This window comes from Martes martes (genome assembly GCF_963455335.1).
Source record: "Martes martes genome assembly, chromosome: 3".
In the NCBI taxonomy this organism is placed as follows: domain Eukaryota; kingdom Metazoa; phylum Chordata; class Mammalia; order Carnivora; family Mustelidae; genus Martes; species Martes martes.
The window spans coordinates 156865183-156890116 of NC_137890.1; the positions used below are offsets into that span (position 1 = coordinate 156865183).

At 40.8% G+C, this 24934-nt stretch overlaps 1 protein-coding gene across 1 annotated transcript in view; it reads right to left on the reverse strand.

The window, feature by feature from the left end:
* The window catches only part of DIS3L2 (DIS3 like 3'-5' exoribonuclease 2), a 346542-nt gene that overhangs the window by 200289 nt on the left and 121319 nt on the right, over positions 1–24934 (reverse strand). The window contains exon 6 of the mRNA XM_080797894.1: positions 22243–22477. Coding sequence (XP_080654020.1) covers positions 22243–22477 — 235 coding nt within the window. The remainder of the gene's footprint in view (positions 1–22242; positions 22478–24934) is intronic.

Sequence of the window (24934 nt, forward strand, 5' to 3'; positions counted from 1 at the left end):
AGAAATAAGAGCTGGTGCGAGAGAGGCAGGCAGAGGCCAGGTCAACATCAGGAAGTCTGGATTTACTCCAAAGGCAATGCAGAGCTATCGAATAAAGTAGGCAGGAGACTAATGGGACTTATGCTTTAAGAAGCTCACACTGGCTGTGTTCAGAGTAGATTTAGGAGAAGTGAGACAGGAGACAGAAAAGCCACTTAGAGGATGCCTGGGTGGCTCAGTCAGTTAAGTGTCTGCCTTCAGCCCAGGTCATGATCCCAGGGTCCTGGGATGGAGCCCCACAATGGGCTTCTTGCTCAGCAGGGAGTCTGCTTCTCCCTCTCCCTCTGCCTCTCCCCCCTGCTCATTCTCTCTCTCTCTCTCTGTCTCAAATAATAAAATCTATAAAAATAGAAAAAAAAGAAAGAAAAGCCAGTTAGCTTTTAATGCTTGAATCACACTAGAGAGGTAGTTAAAAGGCTAGACTGACAAGATTATGTGAATGCTAATGGAAGGGAAAAGAGGGAGGTCATAGGGGAGAGTAAGGAATAGGGAAAACCGCATCAATTCCTTAAATAGAAGTTCTCAGAGTTCTCTGACCAGCAGTAACAGCATCACCTGGGAACTTCCAGAAGTGCAAGTTCTCAGGCCCCACCCCCAGATGGAGGGACTCAGGACTTCTGGGGGGCTGGGGCCCAGCTGTCTGTTGGAACAAGCTTCCCAGGGGGTTCTGATTCTGACTCACACTGAAGTGTGAGAGCCACACTGTAGACAAATGGGCAGTGAGCCACCACAGGAAGAGCATCTCCAAGCAACCAGGAGGCGATCTAAGTTCGAGTAGGACTTGGTGAGTCTGAGGTGATCTGATGCTTGAGAGAGAAGTCTGGGCTAGAGACAGAAATGAGGGTGTCACCTGTGTACAGAGGGCAAATGGATGAGTGGACTGGCCTCCTCAGAGAAGGTTTCGAATTAGAAAAGTCAAAGCAGGGAGAAACGCCAATATTTAGGAAAGCAGAAGCAGAAAAGCCTACAAGGAAACTGAGGTACAGTTAGGAAAGTAGGAGAAAAATCAGGGTAATGTGGGGTGAGTCAACCAAAACAACAAAAACAAAAACCAAAAAACCAAACAAACCAAAAAACTACAAAACAAGCATTTCAACATGGTCAGCAGAGTGGCCCTAGTAATAACAAGGTCACAGGCAACCCTACTGAAGACTCATTTGAAAGAAGGAAACACAGTGAAGTCCGAATGCAAGGGGGAACGGAATGAAAGGTAAACGGAGGAAACGAGGGTGTGGACTAGGCTCCGGAAGTCTGACTAGGCAGGGCTGGAATAATACAGGGTGGTAGCTGGAGGGGTACAGAGAACTCACGACATGGTGGTTGTTATTTTATTTTTTTAAGATAAGGGAGACTTGGTCATGGTTAATTGCTGATGGGAAAGAACCACTACAGAAGGTGTGGTTGAAGACGGCACAATGAGGACTGGGAGAGGGCCCTGGGCAGGAAGGGATGGTATCAGAACCCCGGGGTAAAGATTAGCCTCGGGCAGAAGGACAGAGATGCCACTTTCTCCATAGGAAAACAAATTAGGGAGAGGATGACTCTAGTGAAGTGGTGGCTGAAAGCTGAGGGGGACCATGGAGGGCGGGGTAGAGCAGCTTTTCTCTGAAACCTACAAGCCAAACTCATCTGTTGAGAAGAGCTAGAGGAGGATACCCACTACATTCCAAGCTGGGAAACACAATTCCGGGGAGGATCAAATGCGAGTGGCATCTCCAAACAGTGGCCCTGAACATGCCAGGCACTGTGCTCTGTGCATTCAAAATAAAACTACTAACTAGTTATTGAGCACCTACTGCACACGTCTGGCACTGTGTTACATGATTTACACATACAATCACATTTTATATTCTCCAATAATCCAATGAGGTAGGCAGGTATTATCATGCCAATTACCCGATTAGAGAGATAGGAGAAATGAAGCTTACAAAGATCAAGTAACAGGCTTGCCCATGGGTGCCAGCCTCATGTATGCGGGCACCTCATGCCCTTCCCATGATGCCACACAGCCTTTAGGACCCTAACAGGTTTGACGAAGTGAGAATGGAAAAGAAAACAGGATTTCTGAGAGATCTGGCTGAGTGATAAGATAATGAGAGAAGTCAATCACTCTGTTTGGGGCAAATTTTGAGTTTGGGATGACAATGGGATACAAGTATGATAATGTTCTCTATGCAGACTGGAGATAAGGCTCTACATCTCTGGGCAGAGGTTGGGAATATCAGTTAGATAACAATGTCTGAGAGTAGACAGATGAGTAGAGACTGGGGAAAGGAGGACATGACATATTAAGAGAAAAGGATGAATAAAGGGATGAAAAGAGTTAATACTCAAGCAGTAAGAGGAAAAATCCCTTTGCTACCAATTTTTCTATATTGTTCTAATCTGCATACTCATTGTGGCAGGTTTGGCCACCCTCCTCACCAGGCTGACCATGCAGAGATGCCTTCAGGTTCCTGATTTGAAGCCGAAACCTAGATAATGTAGCTTTCAGGCCCAACCTGAGTTTCTCTCAGAGTCATCTTCTCAGATGGGGCTCTGCACTTATTCCCATTCCCAGCTGTTAACTGTATTAATTACATCATCAACACTCTCCTGCTTTTCTCGCACTCTCTGCTCCAAATCTTTCTCTTGCCCAGGAGAAACCACTTTTAAATTTCTCTCTACTAAAGCTTTAATTGGCTTTTAGCCTCATGGCTCCCCAAAGACCCAAAATGTAGGCACATAATGTAGCTGGCTTTAACTTACTAACTCTGCATCTTTCCCAGCAGATGGATGATTCCTCCAAGTTTAAGCTAACTTTCATCGGAGTTTTTCTTAAAGGGGCCAACCTTTAAATCTTATTATGATGTGATCATTTCAACACCAGAACACAGTGTTTACTAAAATCAAACCAGTGTTTCTTTACCAGACTTCTCAAGGCTAGCTATCCATCAAAACTTCAAAAAATGGAAAACCAAAGCTGGCAGCATCACAATTCCAGACTTCAAGTTCTATTACAAAGCTGTAATCATCAAGATAGTTTGGTAATGGCACAAAAACAGACACATAGATCAATGGAACAGAATAGAGCCCAGAAATGGACCCTCAACTCCATGGCCAACTAATCTTCGACAAAGCAGGAAAGAATGTCCCACGGAAAAAAAATCAGTCTCTTCAACAAATGGTGTTGGGAAAATTGGAAAGCAACATGCAGAAGAATGAAACTGGACCATTTCCTTACACCATACACAAAAATAGACCAAAATGGATGAAAGACCTCAGTGTAAGGCAGGAATCCATCAACATCCTTGAGGAGAACACAGGCAGCAATCTCTTTGACCTTAGCAACTTCTTCCTAGAAACATCGCCAAAGGCAAGAGAAGCAAGGGCAAAAATGAACTATTGGGACTTCATCAAGATCAAAAGCTTTTGCACAGCAAAGAAAACAGTCAACAAAGCCAAAAGACAACTGACAGAATGGGAGAAGATATTTGCAAATGTCTTATCAGATAAAGGGCTAGTATCCAAAATCTATAAAGAACTTATCAAACTCAACAACCACAGAACAAATAATCCAATAAAAAATGGGCAGAAGACATGAACAGACACTTCTCCAAAGAAGATATCCAAATGGTCAAGAGACACATGAAAAAGTGCTCAATATCACTTGGCATCGGGGAAATACAAATCGAAACCACAGTGAGTTACCACCTCACACCAGTCAGAATGGCTAAAATTAACAAGTCAGGAAATCAGGAAATCGCCAACAGGTGTTGGCGAGGATGTGGAGAAACGGAAACCCTCCTACACTGTTGGTGGGAATGCAAGCTGGTGCAGCCACTCTGGAAAACATTATGGAGGTTCCTCAAAAAGTTGAAAATAGAGCTACCCAATGACCCAGCAATTGCACTACTAGGTATTTACCCTAAAGATACAAATGTAGTGATCTGAAGGGGTACCTGCACCCCAATGTTTATAGCAGCAATGTCTACAATGTCTACAATAGCCAAACTATGAAAAGAGCCTAGATGTCCATCAACAGATGAGTGGATAAAGAAAATGTGAGATATATATATGTGAACCCACCATATATATATGCATTTTTGATGCACCCATCAAAAAACCAGAAATCTTGCCGTTTGCAACGACATGGATGGAACTAGAGGGTATTATGCTAAGCAAAATAAGTCAATCAGAGAAAGACAATTATATGCTCTCCCTGATATGAGGAATTTGAGAAACAAGACAGAGGATCATAGGGGAAGGGAAGGAAAAATGAAACAAGATGAAACCAGAGAGGGAGACAAAGCATAGGAGACTCTTAATCTCGGGAACAAGCTGAGGGTTGCTGGAGAGGAAGACGGTGGGAGGGATGGGGTGGTTGGTGGATGGACACTTGGGAAGGTATGTGCTATCATGAGTGCTATGAATTGTGTAAGACTGATGATTCACAAGCCTGTACCCCTGAAACAAATAATACATTGTATGTTAATTTAAAAAAAAAAAACTCCAAAAAATGAAAAAGATGCTAAGCTATCTTGGAGGGTTGAGTGGAGACTGGCCTTAAAGCACGGGAAGATAGGTTAGATGAGTTTTGTTGTGTTCTGAGTCTTCAATTCCACATATATCAAACCTATATCCTCTCTCTCGTATGCACCACGCCTCTTAAAGCACACCCTATTGAACATCTCCAACAGGAATGATAAGGTCCAGCCCACTGTTGGGAAAAGGGGACAGAATTAAAATGCTGCCCTTCCAAGAGCCAGTCTTCTTTATCAGTTCACTTGCTGTGACCTAAAAAAGCAGGACCACAAAGTGATCATTAAGAGGCAAAAGAAAACAGACAGTTTGAAGAAGTTGATTTTAATAGACTGCATCGTTATCTGAGATCCACCAGGCCCACTCGGAAACAGAACAATGTACTTGAAAACAGCTAATGTGTAAAGCATCTCTGATGGAAAATTGTTTCTCCTTAATAAGGTAACAAGCTCTAACTCTAAATGCAAATCAGACTTGTGTGGGTCACTCCAGCCAGGTTATATAGACATGAGTGAGTCACTGCTTTTGATGCCCAATTGGTGAATCTGAAGGTTTTATAATGGCTCCTATGTGGCTGCTGTGGACAGAAAGGACTCTGGTGCTAAGCAAGAGAGCAACTTTGGTCCTTCTTTAGCTTCAAAGAAGGAAAAAATGGGAGTCTTCTGCAGAACTTTTGCTGAATACAGGACTCTGTTCTCAGAGTTGCAAGTGGATGAAAGAGGAGCAAAAACAGTTAGTTATGTGAGGGAAGAAAAGAAAATATTCAACCATAGTAAGATCCGTGATGGAATATAAACTGAAAAAAAAAAGTAGCTATGAAGAAGAGTCACGGAAGAGAAAGATCACATATTTAGCTGGAAAAAAAAATGAGGAAACCTCTTTCGATGAGCAGTGTCTAAGATGGCCCCCCACTGATCCTCACACCTTCTGGGCTCACACCCTTGGATAACCCCTTCCCTTTGAGTATGGGAAGGGCCCGTGTCTTGCTTCTAACAACAGAATATGGCCAAGATGAAGGAATGTCACTTCTGTGATCAGATTACATAAGACATATCTCCCACCCTGTTAGCAGACTCTCTCCATTATTGGAGCCAGTGAAGACAGCTGCCACAGAGAGAGGCCCATGCAGCAAGCAGCTGAGGGTGGCCTCTGGCCTCAGCCCAAGAGCCCACAAGGAATCGAATACAGCCAACAACCACATAAGCGTAGCCTTCAGATGAGTGACACCTTGATTACAGCTTTGTGAGAAACCCTGAAGCAGAGGACAGATTCGAGCCATGCCCAGATTCCTGACTCAAGGAGAGCCTTGTTTCCTCACAACACTTTGGACACCAAATGCATGGGTTTTCCACACCAAGCAATTCCCTAATTCTCTGGCTGTCCTATAATTTAATTCAATTCTGACGCTACCTACCTAGGCTTAGCACAGACCTCACAGGTAAAGGGGTCAATCCCATGAGACTGCCCCCAACTTCAGACACCAAATGTACACAGTGGGTTTCGAGGTTACCCACATTTCTGAGTTGGCTACATATTGGGGAGAGGAGTTCCCATGATCGTCCCTCCTCAGGTTCAATAATTTGCTGTAATGGCTTACAGAACTCATGGCAACACTGGATGTACACTTACTGGTTTAGTGCAAAAAATTTAACAAAGGATACAGATGAACAGTTGGGATGAAGAGCTATATAGGGCAAGGTCCTGAAGGATCCCAAATGAAGGAGCTCTTGTTCCTGTGCAGTAAAGTGCCCCACTCTTCCACTCACCAACCCAAACCCTGCTGTTCTGAAACTTTTCTGAGGGCTTCATCACATAGGCATGATCAACTGGTACTCAATCTTCAGCCCTTCTCCCCTCCTTGGGGGATGGCAGGTGGGGCTGAAAATGTCAAGTTTCTAATCATGGCTTGGTTTTCTAGGTAGCCAGCCTCCATCCTGAAGCTGTCCAGGGGTCCACACACGGAGCTGCTTCATAGAACAACAGATGATCCAATCACTCGGCAAGTGCCAAGGGATTTAGGAGCTATGTAAGACATTCCCATCACCCCCACCATTCAGGAAATTACAGGGGTTTTAGGAGCTCTGTGTCACGAACCAGGGTCATACCAAATATTAGAACAAAAGATACTCCTAGCACCTCTATCGCTAAGGAAATTCCCAGGGTTTTAGGAGCTCTGAGTCAAAAACTGGGGGAAGAGAGCTATCAGAGCTCATCACAGGTGTGGTCTGAGAACCTCCACAGGAAGATTCATTGGACAAGTATTGTTCCAAGAGGCAACAGTCTTCAAAAAAAAAAAAAAAAAAAAAGATTTGGAAATGCCTATAAAGGGATGCTATGCTTTCACCTTTTTGAGATACTTTCCCTTCCATTACCTCATTTGATTTATGAAAGAATCTATGAAGAAGTCGAGACCAGTATTTATGATGAAGGGGTGTGTGTGTGTGTGTGTGTGTGTGTGTGTATAAAAAGGAAAATGAAGCACTAGGAGGCAAGAATGACTAGGAAAAGCTCTTGTTCAGGACCTTTTTCTCTCCACTACGAGTGTTGCCAAATTTTGTTGGATCCCCCCTTCCCTGGTAGGAGATGCAAACAGGCCTCACTAGACAGGTTTGGATCCTGGCCCCAGTGTACCAGGGTAAGCCCACCTGCTACTAAAGGTGCTTTGAAATAGGAGGGTCAAAAACAGTGTCAGAGCCTAGGCCACGCCCACCAAGTTCATAAGTTATTGTGGCTTCTGGCTCAAGCAAATGAATCAGAGTTGAGGGGACTGGGCAAAGAGGGATCAGCTAACTGGGAGCAGAGATGAGAGACTTCACTGTGTAGCTGAGCTTTCACTCCAGGGCTAGTGAAAGGGTATGCAAGGGTGAGAGGCTGCTTCCACTTATAGGGATGGGGTGACTCATTCATGTTTGACTTTTTTTTTTTTTTTTAAAGCAATATCTGAAAACCAGGCACAATTTTCTCCTATAAAATGTCAAATAAGATCTGTCCTTAATGGTGGACATTCTATACCCAGAGTAGGACAGTTGTCAGTTCTCTCTCCCCATCCAGAGCCACGTGGCCCAATTTTGTTTTGTTTTCCCATAGGGTTAGTTAGAATCTTCAACAGCTTTTTGTAAATCTCAAAAGGTTGCAGTCACCACTGCTCTATTAAGTAAAGATTCCCTGACATGTTACTGCATGACTTAGAAGAACCTAGTTGGTAATTCTCAGGAGAGAAAGGACATTATTTAGAGTGACCCAAAGGGAACTCAATGCCAGGAAGATGGACCTGTAGGCAAGTAACTCTGTAGTGTCAATGAAAGGGTCTCTACCAGAAGAAAAAAAAATATCGGAAACCTTAGGTAGCAGGTTAAATATGATGCTTGGCCAAAGGGATGACTAGGGAAGATCGACTTGACTGAGCCTTCCCTTCTTAGAATCTAAAGACCAGAAAACTTCACAGAAAATCGTGTCCAGAGTCCCAGGTAGAGGGAAGTAGAGATGAAAATTGTCCCCATCTACAGCTGATTTTCAGTTTCCCAATTCAATGAATAACAAACTGAACTTTTCTCTTTCAATTCACTTTCAATTCAATGCAAAAAAGAGAGGGCCTCCCTGACTAAAGGTTGATTTTAAATAATTGTGAGAATTAGTCTTTTTAAATGAAAATCATCTTAATCATTTGATACCTGCTAAGGAAAGAGAAGTATCCCTTTATTTCTTGAAAATACTCATCACTTCCCTCTTAGTTCCATACACTTTTCTGTTAGGTCTTCTACAAAACTCTCAAAATTTTTATCAGTTACTTCCCAACCCCCAATCCTGCCCCTGGGTTTTTCTTATTTACCAGCTTGTGCCTTGGTTTTATAAGACAATGACTACTTCTGGATAATTCCAACTGTGGGCCATCTACTTGATAACCTCATCAATTTCCCACAGCTCCAACTGATGACATTGTTCAGATTTGTAATTCTCACCATCCCTCCTCTGGGTCTACAGTTCTATTTCCAGATGCCTACTGGATGTTACAAACTGAATGACCCTCCCATAACTCAAATTCAACATGTGGTCAGAAGCTGAATTCATAGTCCCTCTCACCACTGGTCTTGTTTTTTTTTCTCATTTAAGAATGTAGATACTCATGCAGTTACTAAACTAGATATTGAGTTACTCTCATTCCTGAATGCTCCTCTGCTTCAAGTCCATATCTGATCTGCCATCCAACTCTGCCAATTCTAGTTCTGAAATATCTTGGTAACCAATCCCTTCTTCTGCATTCCAGCTTCCACTGCTCAGGTCTTCAAGTGCCTCTAGTCTTAACTAGTCCCATGCCATGCCCCAATTTCTCCCCTCTTCCTAAAAGTCTCCTTTCCTTAACAACCTTGCATGACTCCCACTACCACAGTCTCTTCGTGGCCACAGATAACTGGGCAAAACCCCACCAGGGCCTATTTTTCCAGCCTCTTCTATAGATTTCCCACTGGAAAGTGCTCTATTTACACTGTAGATATTACTCTACCTATCATCCACTTCTGTGCCCCTGTTTGTACCAAGAGTATTTTTTACCCTTCTTCACCTGGCAAACCAGACTCATCCTTCATGGCCCAGAGAATAAACTTTTTTTTTTTCCTCTCCCTCATCTTCCCTCCTCCTTTCATCTTCTGCCCTTCCCCCTCTGAACAGACCCTTCCCTCTCTCTGCAAATCTGTTCTTCTTCTCTATGTGCACTGTCACTACTAGCAGCCTCTGTTTCCAAGTGTCTCCAGACATCCTTCCATGTCACATTTTTAGCCCCAGAGTCCTTAAGCTGTGGAGGGAAAAAAAATCTCACTGGTCACTGGCCAGTCAATGTGTTGAAGATTTTTGGGCCAGGAGTCTACTCATGGTCTAACCAAGGCCCTGAGGACAGGGGCAGACCATAGTTCCCACTTTAGGGAAGGCAATTTCCATTCCCAGGCAAGACCCAGAACGTATATCTGATACTGTAACTCCTCTTATAGACTAAGTTCACCTGAAGAATAAGCATCTAGATTTCTACTCTTTGATCATCCTTCTTTTCCAGCAAAGAGCGTAACTCGGGCATGTAATGCCCTTCGTATTTGCTTGGATATTCTTGGTTGAAATGACAAAACATTCAACACAAACCAGCTTATATATATTAAAAGTGACTCAGTAGCTCATGCGCCTAGAAGTCCAGAGGAAAGGCAGGCAGGCTTCAGGGTCAGTGAATCTACGGCCCACTAATGGCGGGAGGGGCCCAGATTTTTTCCTGTTCTCCATTCTTCTATTCACAACACTAATAGCAAGTCATAGAACAGCTGTCAGGAGCAATTAGAGATAAATCCTTCCTGTTGATATACATCAGGAAACTACTTACAATCCAGAACGCCAGGCAGCAATCATACCAATTAGACTGCTAAGGTCATATGCCTATGGGAAGAGGAAATGGTACGAAGCTACAATGTCTAATACAGTAGCCACGAATCATACATAGCTGTTTAAAGTAAAATTAATTTAAGTTAAATACAATTAAAAATTCAGTTTCTCGGTCACAGTAGCCCTATGTCAAACACTCAACAACCACAGGTGGCTGGTGGCTACGGTTTTGGACAGCACAGATTAGAACATTTCTAATTCTTCAGAAAGTTCAGTTGGCATAAGGTAAGCAAGCATACCCAGCTTGGCAGCTGGGGTCAACTTCACCTGAAGTACAAGGATCTGGGGAAGGAGCAGATGAAAATCTAGGCACATATGGGAAAGGGAAAAGGAAACAGACATTGGGTGGGCAATAAACAATGCCTAACATAGTCTTATAGAAAGGAATTCAATTGATCTGGTACAATTTGCTCTTTAAATAATATGATGCATATGTAGAAATTGTCTGTTGTTACTGTAAATACAAGGTATTTTTTTTTTTATGAACTCACTAACTTCCTGTGGGACACTGGACAAGCCAAGTTACTTCTCTGAGCCTCAGTTTCCTCGTCTGTAAAACAAAAGGAATGAACTAGATCAGTTGTTTCTAACCTTTTAATCACAACAGATTTTTTATAGCACATTTTTAAAAATTAATTTTTGCCCAGGATCTCACACTTGGAAGTATTTTTAGTAACTTAACTGCATTGAAAATTAATCTGCTATTCTGTTGTTGTTGTTGTTTTAATCAAAAACATATAGCTGTTAATTAGAGCTTCTGATTAGTGAGAAAAATCACTGTTACCATAGTAGGCTTGTATCATTTCTAACAAAAGTGAAGTTGATCTCACAGTCTTACTGAAAGCAAATTTACTATTTTCATTCAGTGCTATGAAATATTTATGATTAATGTGAAGTGCTCCAGCAAAAGACCCCAGGGGAAGACTATCACATGTCAAGAACAGCACATGATCTTGTAGGCACCATGCAAGTCCAGAATTCTACAACTTCAATGACAATGTGACTATAAACAGATCCAACATTTGTTACTAGCATGGAATGGCCTGACCTGGAAAGTACTAGAGAAGGGGATGAGTGGATGCACTGGGAAGAGAGTGATTCCAAGGTACCTGAAATCTAGTGAACAAGGGATAAGAAATAAGGAGAAAATGACACCATCACAAAAAGGTGATCTTCCCTTTTCATGACCAGTAAGCCCAAGAAAAGTGGATTATTAAATAATCCAGGGAGCCAGGAATAAAGTTAGAAGTGGACAGCAAGTAAGAGAATGAGGGGCACCATACCAAAAAGGGTGCTAGAAGAGCCATGGGGAAGGAGACTCCAGAGACCTTCAAGTCTTCACTCACCTCCACTGAGAAGGGCATGCTGAAGTCATGGAAACCCCTTTTTCATATAAAAGCATGAACAAAGTTTATTACAGATTATTTCCTTTTATTTAAATTTCTATTGCAATAATTTTGTGTTAAAAGGGCAAGAAAGCTTTCCTATTCCAGGTGCTGTAAGGAAGGGATAGACTGGGGCAGAGTACAGATTATAAAATAAATTACTTGTAATGTTCTGAAACCCAAGCCCCCTAGGCCTGCTGAGGCATCAAAGAGAAACCAGGCATGTAGGTAGGAGTGATTCCATGATACTCAATGGGAAGAGGAAGTAAAAAGGACATGCTGATGAAAGAACTTGGCAAGGGTGCCTGGGTGGCTCAATTGGTTGGGCGACTGCCCTCGGTTCGGGTCATGATCCCAGAGTCCCCAGATCGAGTCCTGCATCGGGCTCCCAGCTCCATGGGGAGTCTGCTTCTCCCTCTGGCCTCTCCTCTCATACTCTCTCTCACTCTCTCTCTCTCAAAAAATAAATAAAATCTTAAAAAAAAAAAAAAAAAGAACTGGGCAAGCTCCAGTTATATTTCAATAAAGAACAGATGTAATTATTATTACTTCAAGATTTCCTATAATTCATCATGATTTCTTGTTTTTGTTAATCCTTCTAGTAACCATGCATTTCATAACAAAAAAATCCTTTCAAAAAACCTCACATTCCTCAAATAGCTAAATAGAGAATTACCAGATGACCTAGCGATTCTACTCCTAGGTATATGTTCAAATGAATGGAACACAGGGATGCAGATGCTTGTGCGCCAATGTTCATTTCAGCATTAGTCACTATTCAATAGCCAAAAGGTGGAAACCATTCATGCGTCCACGGATGAACAAAATGTGGTACACACAATATAATACTATTCGGTCACAAAAAGGAATGAGATGCTGATACAAGCTACAACACAAGTGAACTGTGAAAACATGCTTAATGAAATAGGACAGACACAAAGGAAAAGTACTGTATGATTCCACTTTTATGAAGTATCTACAACAGACAAATTTATAAAGAGGAAGTAGATTAGTGGTTATCAGGGGCTGCAGTGGGTGAAATAAGAGTCACAGCTCAACAGTTCTAGAGTTCTATTTAGGGTGATGAAAAGTTTTGGGATGGACAGTAGTAACAGTTGCACAAAATCATAAATGTAATTAATACAACTGAACTGTATACATAAAACTGGCTAAAATGGCAAATTTTATACTATATATTTTACCACACACACACACACACACAATTTTTTTTAACCCACAAGAGCTTCTATTGATTACAGAGACTCTAGGTCAGGGGACAATTTGACAAACGATATTCATTGGCTTTCAAGAAGGGGAACCCAGGGTTAGAAGAGAATGGGAAGGTCCCTCTCTGTGACAGTCCCTTTAAAAAAGTCTTAAAATAGAGAGAAATTAACTGACGAATGAGTGACCCTTTAAACCATATTTCCACCCCAAACTTCTCTCATGAACTTCAACTTGCATTCCAACTACACATGGTCATCTCAGATTTAACATGTCTAAAAGAGAGTTCTTAGAAATAAAGGATAAAAATAGAAATTACTTACAATAAATAAAAACACTAAAAAATAAATTTCTATTAAAAATCAAACAGGGCACCTGGGTGGCCCAGTCGGTTAAGTGTCTGCCTTCGGCTCAGGTTGTGACTCCAGGTCCTGGGATCAAGTCCCACATCAGAAGTCCCTTCTCCCTGTTCCTGATCTCCCCCTCTCTCTCAAATAAATAAATAAAATCTTTTTTAAAAAATTAGGGCACAGGGCACCTGGGTGGCTCAGTGGGTTAAAGCCTCTGCCTTTGGCTCAGGTCATGATCCCAGGGTCCTGGGATCGAGCCCCACATCGGGCTCTCTGCTCAGCAGGTTGCCTGCTTCCCCCTCTCTCTGCCTGCCTCTCTGCCTACTTATGATCTCTCTCTCTGTGTCAAATAAATAAATAAAATCTTTAAAAAAAAATTAGGGCACTAGCAATTTCAAAATGAGGGGAAAATTGAAAAAGGTTATAACAGATCCAGATAAAATTAAACAACTGAAAAGATTTTGTACAACTCTATTCCAATATATCAGAATATGTGGCTCAGAAAACAATGGTCATTAGAGATGGAGGAAGGTACCGGCTAAAGAAACCCTAGCCCATGTTTCAAGTATGAGTTCTTCAAATGCTTCAATCATTGAGAAAATTTTATCATTCTCAATGCTGTTTTAACTGCCCCAAAGCACTAAGAAAAAGGCTCCCCAATTCTTCCTACCAAGTTAATAGAACTTAATACCAAAACAACAAAAAGAGCACAATAAAAAGAAACCACACAACAATCTCACATTTTACACAAAGCCCCCAAAATTATAAATAAATTATTACCAAACAGAAATGAGTCACATGTGAAAACATGCTATATACCATGACCAAATGAGGGGCATGGTCACATGAGGGATGCAAGATTTATTCAGTGTTTTATGTTACCATGTAAATAAGCCAAAGGGAAAAACAGTATCTTGAAAGAAGCTCAAAGGCACTTGAAAAAGAAAAAAGTCAACATCCATTTCCAATAGAAACTTTTAGTAAAAAAAAAAAAGAGGACAGTTGGTTAACTTGGTCTCAAGCCAACAACCAGCACTGTACTTGAGGGTTTATTACTGAAAGCATTTCCATTAAAGTCCAGAAGAAGGCAATCACCACTATTATGTAATATAGTTCTTAAAGCAATGGCCAGTGAAATGAGGCAATAAGTAAGCAGCACAAAATTAGGAAGGAAGGTGCAAATTCAAAGGTGCAAAATCAAAACAAGCAACTAAAAGATTATTAGAAATAATAAGAGCACTCATTAAGGTTTCCAGTTAAAAAAATACATTAAAACAACCCCAACAGGTTTTTTTAATATATCAATAATTACCTGGAGGAAAATGATAGAAAAAAATTTCCTTTCAAATTAATATCAAGAACCACAAAATACTCAAGTTTTTTTCTAGTAAGAAATGTGCAAGATAATGATACATACAAACTATTAGGCATATTAAGAGGATCTAAGATTCTATAATTCACATGTGAATAGGTTGGATAAATTAAGATGTACATAGACCAGGCTACCGTCAAAACAGCAAAACAGGGCACAAACCGTCCCCCCAAAACACCCCACAGCTGAGAAAGGGATTGAGGCGATAGATTTTAGCCTGCATTATTATAATTAGCACCCCACAGGACCAAAAAAAGGGGGACAAAAACAATCCAATAACCACTTGAAGCAAGGAACTAACTGTTGAATTTCCTAACAGTAAAAAATAATTAAAACACACTAAAATCCTGTTCAGCAACTATCAGTTCCAATAGTTTAAACCAGTGGCTCTCCACGCGTGGTTTGAGACCCTGTCGGAGGGACCATAAGATTAAGACTCTTCTCAAAATAATTCTAAGACGTTATTTGTTGTTTTCACTCTTACTCTCTCATGGGTGTAAAGTAGGGATTAGCAAACTAAGCTGGCCAGCAGGCCAAACCCCCCATGTCCATTAGTGTTATGCCTCTGTGTGTGGCCCACAACACTGAAAATATTTACTGTATGGCCCTCTACAGAATACCTCTGCTGACTCCTACTCTACTGACTGATTGATTGTGTGCTTATATATTCTGGTGTTTTCTAGAATTTTCTAAGATATTAGATTTAAAATATAAACAAGTACATTTTAGAGGTTAACTCCACTTTTTTCTCAGTATTCCAACTGTGATTATATCTACTGTAATTTCATTAACACTGAATAAGTCATTTTGAAATCTGAAATTTTCCTTAAATGTACACAGAAACACAACTAGAAATAAGTATACTTATTTTGCAATAATACTTTCAAGTTTTCTTACTTTTAATCTTAAAAGAAATGTTCATAGATATAACCCACATGCACAAAAGCACTTTGGAGTCTTCAATAATCTTTTAAAAGATTTTATTTATTTATTTGAGAGAGCACACACACAGGGGAGGGACAGAGAGGGGATACAGGAGAGGGTAAGCAGACTCCCCATTGAGCAGGGAGCCTGAGGAGAGGCTGAATCCCAGGACATCAAGATCATGACCAAACCTAAATCAGATGCTTAATCGACTGAGCCACCCAGGTAAATCAACCTGAGTAAATTTACTTTAAAGTGGGAACCAGGGGCACTGGGTGGCTCAGTCATTAAGCGTCTGCCTTTGGCTCAGGTCATGATCCCAGGGTCCTGGGATGGGGCTCCCTGCTCAGCGGGAAGCCTGCTTCTCCCTCTCCCACTTCCCCTGCTTGTGTTCCCTCTCACGCTGTTGTCTCTGTCAAATAAATAAATAAAATCTTTAAAAAAATAAAATAAAAAGGAAAAAAGTGGGAACCAAATTTTATAGATCCTAGTGGGAAAAATTACCTTTATTTTATAAAAATAAAAACATGTTACAAATTTGGGGTCATCGATGGAAGCATATACTACGTAGAACAAAGATTAGAACAACAGGATTTTTACATGATTTTATTTTATTTTATTACCTTTTTCTGATTTTTACATAATTTTTAAAAAACTATATGCTATAGTCTCGTTCGGTTTGACATTTATAGTACATTTATAAGAACAATAATTTTTGCAAAAATATTTAAAGGTTTCATTAATTTTTCTAAGGATCTTTCTTAATCTACTCTTATTCAAATAACTTAAAATCTAAGATTTTCTTTACTGACCCTTTGAGCAATTACTGGTATTTGTAATGGAAAATAAAATTGTAATTCTTTGAATAAAATTAATTACTAGGAAAAACACCCAACTGAAAATAGCAGATCTGACTATGTTAGTTTTTAACAATAAGCAGTAAAGACTTCATACTCTAGAATGCCTTAGAGCCAAAGCCTGGGGCAGATCAATCCCAGCTCTTCAACTACACACTTAAGCTGTAGAACATGACAATTCTTCTGTTTCAGTAATACATGGGTATTTTTTGCCCATTTTTTAAAAAGATTTTATTTATTTATTCGACAGACAGAGATCACAAGTAGGTAGAGAGGCAGGCAGAGAGAGGGGAAGGGAAGCAGGCTCCCTGCCGAGCAGAGAGCCCAATGCGGGGCTTGATCCCAGGACCCTGGGATCATGACCTGAGCTGAAGGCAGAGGCTTTAACCCACTGAGCCACCCAGGCGCCCCTTGCCCATTTTTTTTTTTAAGATTTTTTAAGTCGAAGATGTTGGCGAGGATGCGGAGAGAAGGGAACCCACCTACACTGCTGGTGGGAATGCAAGCTGGTGCAACCACTCTGGAAAACAGTGTGGAGGTTCCTCAAAAAACTGAAAATAGAGCTACCCTATGACCCAGCAATTGCACTACTGGGTATATATCCTAAAGATACAAACGTGGTGCTCCGAAGAGGCACGTGCACCCGAATGTTTATAGCAGCAATGTCCACAATAGCCAAACTGTGGAAAGAACCTAGATGTCCATCAACAGATGAATGGATAAAGAAGATGTGGTAAATATATACAATGGAATACTATGCAGCCATCAAAAGAAATGAAATCTTGCCATTTGCGACGACATGGATGGAACTAGAGGGTATTATGCTTAGCGAAATAAGTCAATCGGAGAAAGACAACTATCATATGATCTCTTTGATATGAGGAAGTGGAGATGCAAGGCGGGGGGGCGGTTGGGGGGAGGTAGGAAAAGAAAAAATGAAAAGATGGGATTGGGAGGGAGACAAACCATAAAAGACTCAATCTCAAAAAACAGACTGAGGGTTGCTGGGGGGAGGGGGGACGGGAGAGGGTGGTGGGGATATGGACATTGGGGAGGGTATGTGCTATGATGAGTGCTGTGAAATGTGTAAACCTGGCGATTCACAGACCTGTACCCGTGGGGATAAAAATACATTATATGTTTATTAAAATAAAAAAAATAAAAATTAAATTAAAAAAAAAGATTTTTTAAGTCGACTAAGAAGTTGAAAGAGTGATATTACAAATACCTGTTAAGTCACTAAGTGTTAACATTTTACTATATCTGCTTTTATATCTGCTTTCTCCCCCATGGGATGCACACATGTGCACACACATGGTTTTCTTTTGCTTTTCTTACCCATATAAGAGTAAGTTAAAGACATCAAGATACTTCACCCCAAGCACTTTGGTTAGCAATTCCCTAAGAACAAGGATATTCTCTTATATACCTTCAATACCATTATTATACATAAGAAAACTAACAGTAATTCCAAAATGTCATCTAATATATAGTCTAAATTTAACTTTCCCCAATTGTTGGGGCACCTGGGTGAAGCAGTCAGTAAAGCATCCAACTCTTGATTTCAGCTCAGGTCATGACCTCAGGGCTCAGACTGAGCCCTGCATCCAGCTCCATGGTCAGTAAATTTTCCTACTGTCCTTCCTTCCACTGTGCACTCTCTTGCTCTCCCAAAATAAATAAATAACTCTTTTTTTGAGGCTACCCTTAAATTTTTAGGATGGTTAACATCAGAAATAGATTTAGAGAGAAACCAGATAATAATCTCAATCAAAAAAGAATATGCACTATAAGGTTAAGCAAAAGGCAAAACTGTAGCATTAACAAAAGATTACATGGGAGAATACCTATTTGAACTAAGAATAGGGAAAAACTTAAAAACCCATAAAGTATATGACTAATTTTTATCACATTAAACCTAAGGGCTTTTGTTCAATAAAAGACACCATAGACAATGTTAATGTGAAAATGACTAACTGCCAGGATGGGAGAAGAGATTTATAACTCCAAAAATGGAAATGGGATTATTATAGAGAATAGATAAGAAATTCCTGCAAACCAACAAGAGAACAGTAACACTGATAGAACAATGGGCAAATGCTATGAAAAGGCAATTTACAGAACTTAATCTAGACTACAAAAATGAGAAAGCTAGATTATCCTAGCTGTTGGCAAGAATGAGAAGATGTAAGAAGCCTCAGGCTTCCTAGTAGAAGCTGGACTGGCGTCATCATTCTGGCTTAGGTCAAAGCCTCGGTCAATAAAGAACTGTTCCTCTGCCTTGCTTTGTCCTTTGTGCATGTATTTCTTTCGGGGATTTCACAGGGAGAAATGGCCAGTCTAGCACAGGCTATGGGCCTTAGATACCGTAGGTCCTGACCAAATACCTCTACCTGAATCACACCTGATGTGACTGGATTGGCCACTCTAAAAGGACACGGAAACCAAAATTCCACTGCCCCCTTCTCACAAAGGTCTGGACATGGCTTTACCTTTTCCTTTTTTGAGGGAACAAATTTATTTTTATTTTTCTGAAAGTATCAGGAACTATGAAAAACAAGCCAGTAGCTGTAAAGCACCATGTTCTGCTGGAATCTGAATTCATTCGTTGATGTGTTTTCAGGTTTCCCAACTTTACAGTCGTTGACATTTGAGCATGCTGTTTTATAAATGACGGGATTCCGGGGTGGGAAGTGAGTGGCTTTACCTTTTTTTAAATGACATTTCAAAACATTTTCCAAAAACTGGTTGATAGGAAATTCCTATGTATTTAACGTTTAATATAATTTCTGAAGCAAACGTAACTCTCTTCTTGTTGTACTAATCATCATTTAGGGAAGATATGATCTCAGAATCTGGAGACAGAAGAAACTGAGCTCTAAGAAACAATGGTCAGGAGAAAGCCCTCTTGGGATTTAAGTAGTCTAGAAGTATCACAAGAGAAAAATCATATGGGTCTGCTTTTCTTAGCCAAAGGGAAATGCAGTCACTTTTCATCCAAGGGAAGAGAACATAAACACGGACACTGAGCAGGACTGTCATGGAAGGAGATAACCTTAAGTGAGAGAAAAAGTCTCAACCCCATCCTGGAGCTGACCTGGGCAGGCCTCAGAAGAAGCAGTTAGATTTCACATAGATTCTTCCTTCAGAGAAGAGCCGGAGGCGGCCAGGAGACAGAAGGGAGAAGTGTAAGGGTCCCGGACTCCACTGTCATCAGGGTCCTAGTGGAAACTTATCTCCAAACCCAAAAACTGAACAAGATCTCTGGCAGACCCAGCTAGGACAGAGAACAGGAAATGTACATCACAACCTCAGGAGGTCATGATCCCCAAGATTCAGAGGCCAAAAATGCTCCTAAAGTTCCTGATGATGAAAGAGGAGAACCACATTCAGCACCATGTCGCCATCATGATTTTCATCCTCTGGCGTTTGCTAACCAGGCAACCAATAACCAAGTTTTCCGATACCAAAAAACTGATTTGGGCCGTCCCCAATCTCTACCCAGATGGCAGGTTTCTGTGTTGACAACAACACTGCTCCCGGACTGTGGTAAAAGTTCGGCCTCAGGAACCTGTGGGACTGGGCCTGCGAAAGGGGCCTGGGTCTTGGGCCCACTCTCTCTCAGGGGCTGAGGATGGCGCAGATCCAGGCTGTCTTCCTAGAAGAAACTACTGGCTAGGCCTCAGGTGCCCAGAGAAACTTTTCTCCTCATGTAACAGGCAGTGGTTGCAGACCCTGGGGCTACCTGCTAACTTACCAGAGAAACATAGTTATAGGATAAACAGGAATGTTTCCTGGGCAAAGAGGGATACATAATGCGTACACATGCAAAAGGTAAGGTTTGCTTTAGGTAAAACATGATATTGAAACAAAAATAAATAAAAAACACTCATTGGAACACCAGTGTGAAATCCTACTGGAACACCACTAGGATTAATAACTATTTGCAAATACGACACAAAGCAAAGAACCTTTCTAGAAGTCTTAGGAAAAGTTTATGATGTTCTTAAGGTTATGGTTTGTTTCAATAACAAATTTCAAAACCTTAAATGGTGCAAAAAGTACCAACATCCTAACTGTAACCAGATTTTATATCATCCAGAGAAGAGAAGTGGGTTGAAATATCCTAAAAACACCATCATTTTTAAAAGAACAAATTGCCATTTTCCTAAATATCAAGAGGGCAAGAAATGAGAAACAGCCATGTGGTTTCACAAACTCTCTATTTAGAGGCTAGTAGGAAAGAGGAATTTGTACCACAAACTGAGGAAAGGACTAAGGCTGTTCCCTCAGTCAGGCCTAGTAAGGAAGGAATACAAACAACATTAAAATAGGAAGACCATAAAAAGAGTTAAGGAAAAAACATGCATACAGTGGACATGCAAGGGACTCGATGATATTCACTTGTAAGAGAGAAGGAGGGGAATTACAACAGAGAACAAATCAAGAGCAGGTCTGGCATCAAAATTTCCCAAAGAGCAAAGAGCAAAGCAGATTATCAGTATCCACTCCAGTATCAATTCTGTCATCCCTCCCATCCATCAATATTTCCTTGCCCTTGTATTGGTACCAACCACTAACAAGAAATCAGGGAATCTAATCCCTTCGGTTTGGGAGCCCAGGGGAACAGAGGTTCCTGAGGTCCATTAAGTCCGAACACCAGAGCTAGGTTTCCACGAAGCAGTTTTGGGCCAAATACTAAGTAAGTTTTAAAGTGCTCCTTTGCCTGGTTTTGTTCTGTGAGCTCTCCCTCCCTCTGTCCTGCACGATCTTGTTGCCAGAGGATCTGGCTACATAGGGTCCTGGTTCTTTCTCTCTCTTCTCACAGAGAACACATGATTCACAATACTGACGCCATGATAATACAAATGCACTCTCAGAAGAGGGTCACATATCCCACTGCTTTTAAAGGAAGAAAGAGAAAACATGAGAGGAATGAAATTTCAAGGAATAACATCCAACTGATATTGGCCGAGCCCAGAACAGTGAAATCAGTAGTTAAGCAGGCAACAAAACAAAAGGAACCTGAGTGCCTCAGGTCAGTGTACCTGGAGGGCCACTGACAAAGCAGTAGTCTCTTCATTCAAAAAGAATTTCACAGTTGGAAATTCCTTCTGAATGAGGAGTACCTGGCACCAAAAAGTGACCCATGTTTTCAGAAGATGCTCACCACCTCAGGTCACTACCCCATCAGCAGTGAAGAAACAAAGGGATCCGTATGCAGTCACTTGCTGAAATCACCTCTAGCTTACTTCAGGATGTCAGTGAGGCATGCCCACCTGTCCCTATCACAGTGTGTCCACAGGACATCCTCTTTTAGTCATCTTCTGGCATTTATTCTAGTCTTTCAAGAGGACAGTATCAGAAACTACTTCCTGATTGAAAAAGCTCATAATCTAGGTCATTGGCCTAGCTAGGTCAATCGTTTCCATGTCAGAGTATAGATAAAACTCAATTTGGCTGGAAAAGATACTCCTTGTACTTAAAACTTCTTAGCCATCTATACATTAAAATATTCCAATTTTCACTGCTACTTTCCCTTTGGTTTTCCCGTGCGTGGTCAGCTAGGGCCCTTGGTCGTAGCTCCTTGACCATGTGTTTGCACCTGCTTTCTTCTGCATCCAGAGGACACATAGCTTAGATCTGATCAGAGACAGTAAGACTGGCTTTTTTTAAGATTTAAAATCGAAACACTTTGTAAAGATAATCTACTTGTCAAATTTAAGGTGATACATTCCCGCCACCTATGATGGAAAATACTTTTAAAATGTACTGAATTAAAGCAAAATCCAGGGTAAAGTGAAGTGCTTTTTTGGATTTGAAAGATCAGTTTAATTCTGTTCCTGTCAGCTACAGGGGTGGATTGCACTCATCACAGGAAATGTCAAGGTCAGCTATCAACACAACTCAAGATCTATTAAGGAAGGACAAAGAGCACCTACTGGCCACAGGAGCCACCAGCAGCATCTCCCACCCCTCCTGAGAGCCAGCAGCCAGAAAGGGTCAAAGATCCCCCCTTCCTAACAGCTGCCACTGGTTAGAGGTTGGGAAGGTCCCAACGGCACTGTGTGATTAGTCTGTAGCACAAAGAGAATCCCAATCCTTAAACCAATCAGGTTAGTAAAAATGTCAGACAGCAATCCAGCACTCACCTTTGTCATGAACACAAACTGAGAGTTTCTTGACACCATCAACTAGAACATTCTGTGTGTTGCCATGTCCATCTTCTGAGTCGCTGTCTTCAAACTGAGCCTCTATAATGACATCAGGACTGTCATTATAGCCTTTCACGGACTGCTGCGGGAGATGGCTTCCACAGAGCTCCTCAGGGAGATCTAATTCATAGGCACCTTCTGTTTCTTTGTCATTGCTCTCTGGTTTAATTACCTGAAGAAAATAGAAAAGTTCTGCTAAATCACTGGAGGGAAGAACGGGAAATAACAGATTTTTCTCTTCTCGTTTTTCTTTCCTAAGGGAAAAATGCACATTCAGAAGCTCACAGCAATGGTCACTCACCATGTAGTTTGAAAAATAATATTCATTTTCCAGCTGCACAGACAACCTTATGGAGACGACCAATCCAGCACTGCCAGGGTGACCCTCAGCTCCTCAAGATGCCCAAGACGAATGCCACCTCTACTCCCCATTTTTCTGAGGTACCTACCTGGTTTATCTGCTCTCCCCCAGAGGCTCTGAATACCACACGTACTAAGCTGCTTCATAAGGGTACATCACATGGATCAGTGAGTATGTTCAGAGGGGATAAAACTCAGCAAAGTATGTTACTGCACTCCATGTGAAACCACAGAGAATGATGAAATGGAAAAAACAAAATTAAATGTAAATAAGCGTTTTTAAATGTTCTCATAAAAAAACAGAAGCCCTTAATTCTCCATTTTGAGGCTTGAAATCAGTATAGAAAGCACACAACTGATGGATATTTATATGAAGACTAAGAATGAAGCATTATATGACAAATATTTTCAATTAAAAAAAGGGTAAAGCAAATATGAGAAGAGTCTAGGTACTAACCCAGTTAGTGAGTTTGTCACATAAGTCTTATGTCCGTACTCTTGATTTCTATGGCATTTGATTTCTATGGATTTCTCTAGCAGTTTCTCTATGGGTTTAATTTTGAGAGGTCTAACATTTTTCTGAGTTTAACCTTGAAGTTTCAAGATAGATGCCCGGCTTCAACAAGCCAGATTACCATTCGAATCAGACCACACAAAGATCCTTTAATAAGGGATCTTTATCTTACACTAGGCAGAAAATATTACTGAAAGAAATCTTTCCCAAGACATTTTCACGACACAGATTCCAATTAACATAACCATCCCCAGACAATGAATATTATATTCACCTAGAAAATCAAAGTAAAATATTACAAAGGCATTCTAAAGATTCTAAGAATATATTACCAAGTTTTTTAAAAAGTGACTTCATGAAAATGTGGAAACAGAAAAACTTGTAGACAGTAGTTAATTTTTCAGAGTAAAATTGTGCCTTTTAATAACATTTTTTGGAAACTTGATTCCCAATTTCTGAATATATATAATGAAATTTTCTTTCAACTCTTGCCATGTTATGACTCTTGTCACATCCATTCATTCATCTGGTCACTCTTTCATTATGAGAAGGTTGAAGGTTCCTTTTCTTTGACAGTAAAAGAAAAAAAATTCAACTGGCTAGGCCAGAAATCTCCAAAAAGATTCCCTCAGGGAAGAGGGAAGCCACAGTTGGTCTTTAAATTAATATACAATCATAAAACCCAGCTCTCCTCTGTGCATTTCTGCCTTGTCACAAAAGTCGGTTTTCATGCCTGACCCAAAGGAGATCATTCAAAAATAGAGAATTCAATGACAAGTTAGGAAAGAAAAAAAATTTGACATCACTCAAATCAGCAAACCTAGCCAATGTCCTTAAATGTGCCTGGCAAATTCATCTGCCCCGACCATCCTTGAAGAACAAACACACACCTTGGGCATTGTCAGAATAGCCCAAAGCATGGGGCACCTGGATGGCTCAGCCGGTTAAGCATCTGACTTTGGCTCCAGGTCTTGATCTCAGGGTCCTGGGATCGAGGTCGGTATCAGGCATCTCACTCAGTGGAGAGTCTGCTTGTCCCTTCCCCGCCTTGTGCTCTCTCTCAAATAAATACATAAAATCTTTGGGCGCCTGGGTGGCTCAGTGGGTTAAGCCTCTGCCTTCAGCTCAGGTCATGATCTCAGGGTCCTGGGATGGAGCCCCGCATCGGGCTCTCTGCTCAGCAGGGAGCCTGCTTCCCCCTCTCTCTCTGCCTGCCTCTCTGCCTACTTGTGATCTCTCTCTCTCTGTCAAATAAATAAATAAATTCATAAAAAAAAAAAGAATTCGTATTTTTGGCACTAAATTCACTTTTGAGTTACTTAATTAAAAAATGTAAGGAAGCAGGACTTAACAAATAAATCAAGTCATTTAAAACTGTAATTCACATATAAATTGGAGTGCCTGGGTGGCTCTGTCAGTAAAGCATCGGACTCCTGATGTCAGCTCACATCATGGTGAAACCCCACATCAGGCGCCACGATTCTAAGATTCTATCTCTCCCTTTCCTTTTGCCCTTCCCCGCACTCTCTCTAAAAAAAATATATATATATATAAAAAATATATATGTGTGTTATTATATATATATTATATATGTTATTATATATAATATATGTTATTATCTATATATAATATATGTGTTATTATATATATTATATATATATTATATATATATGTTATACACACACACACATATAAATACGTTGCATTTTAAAAGTACATTCATTCTATTTTGTTACACCAGTACACACAAGGACA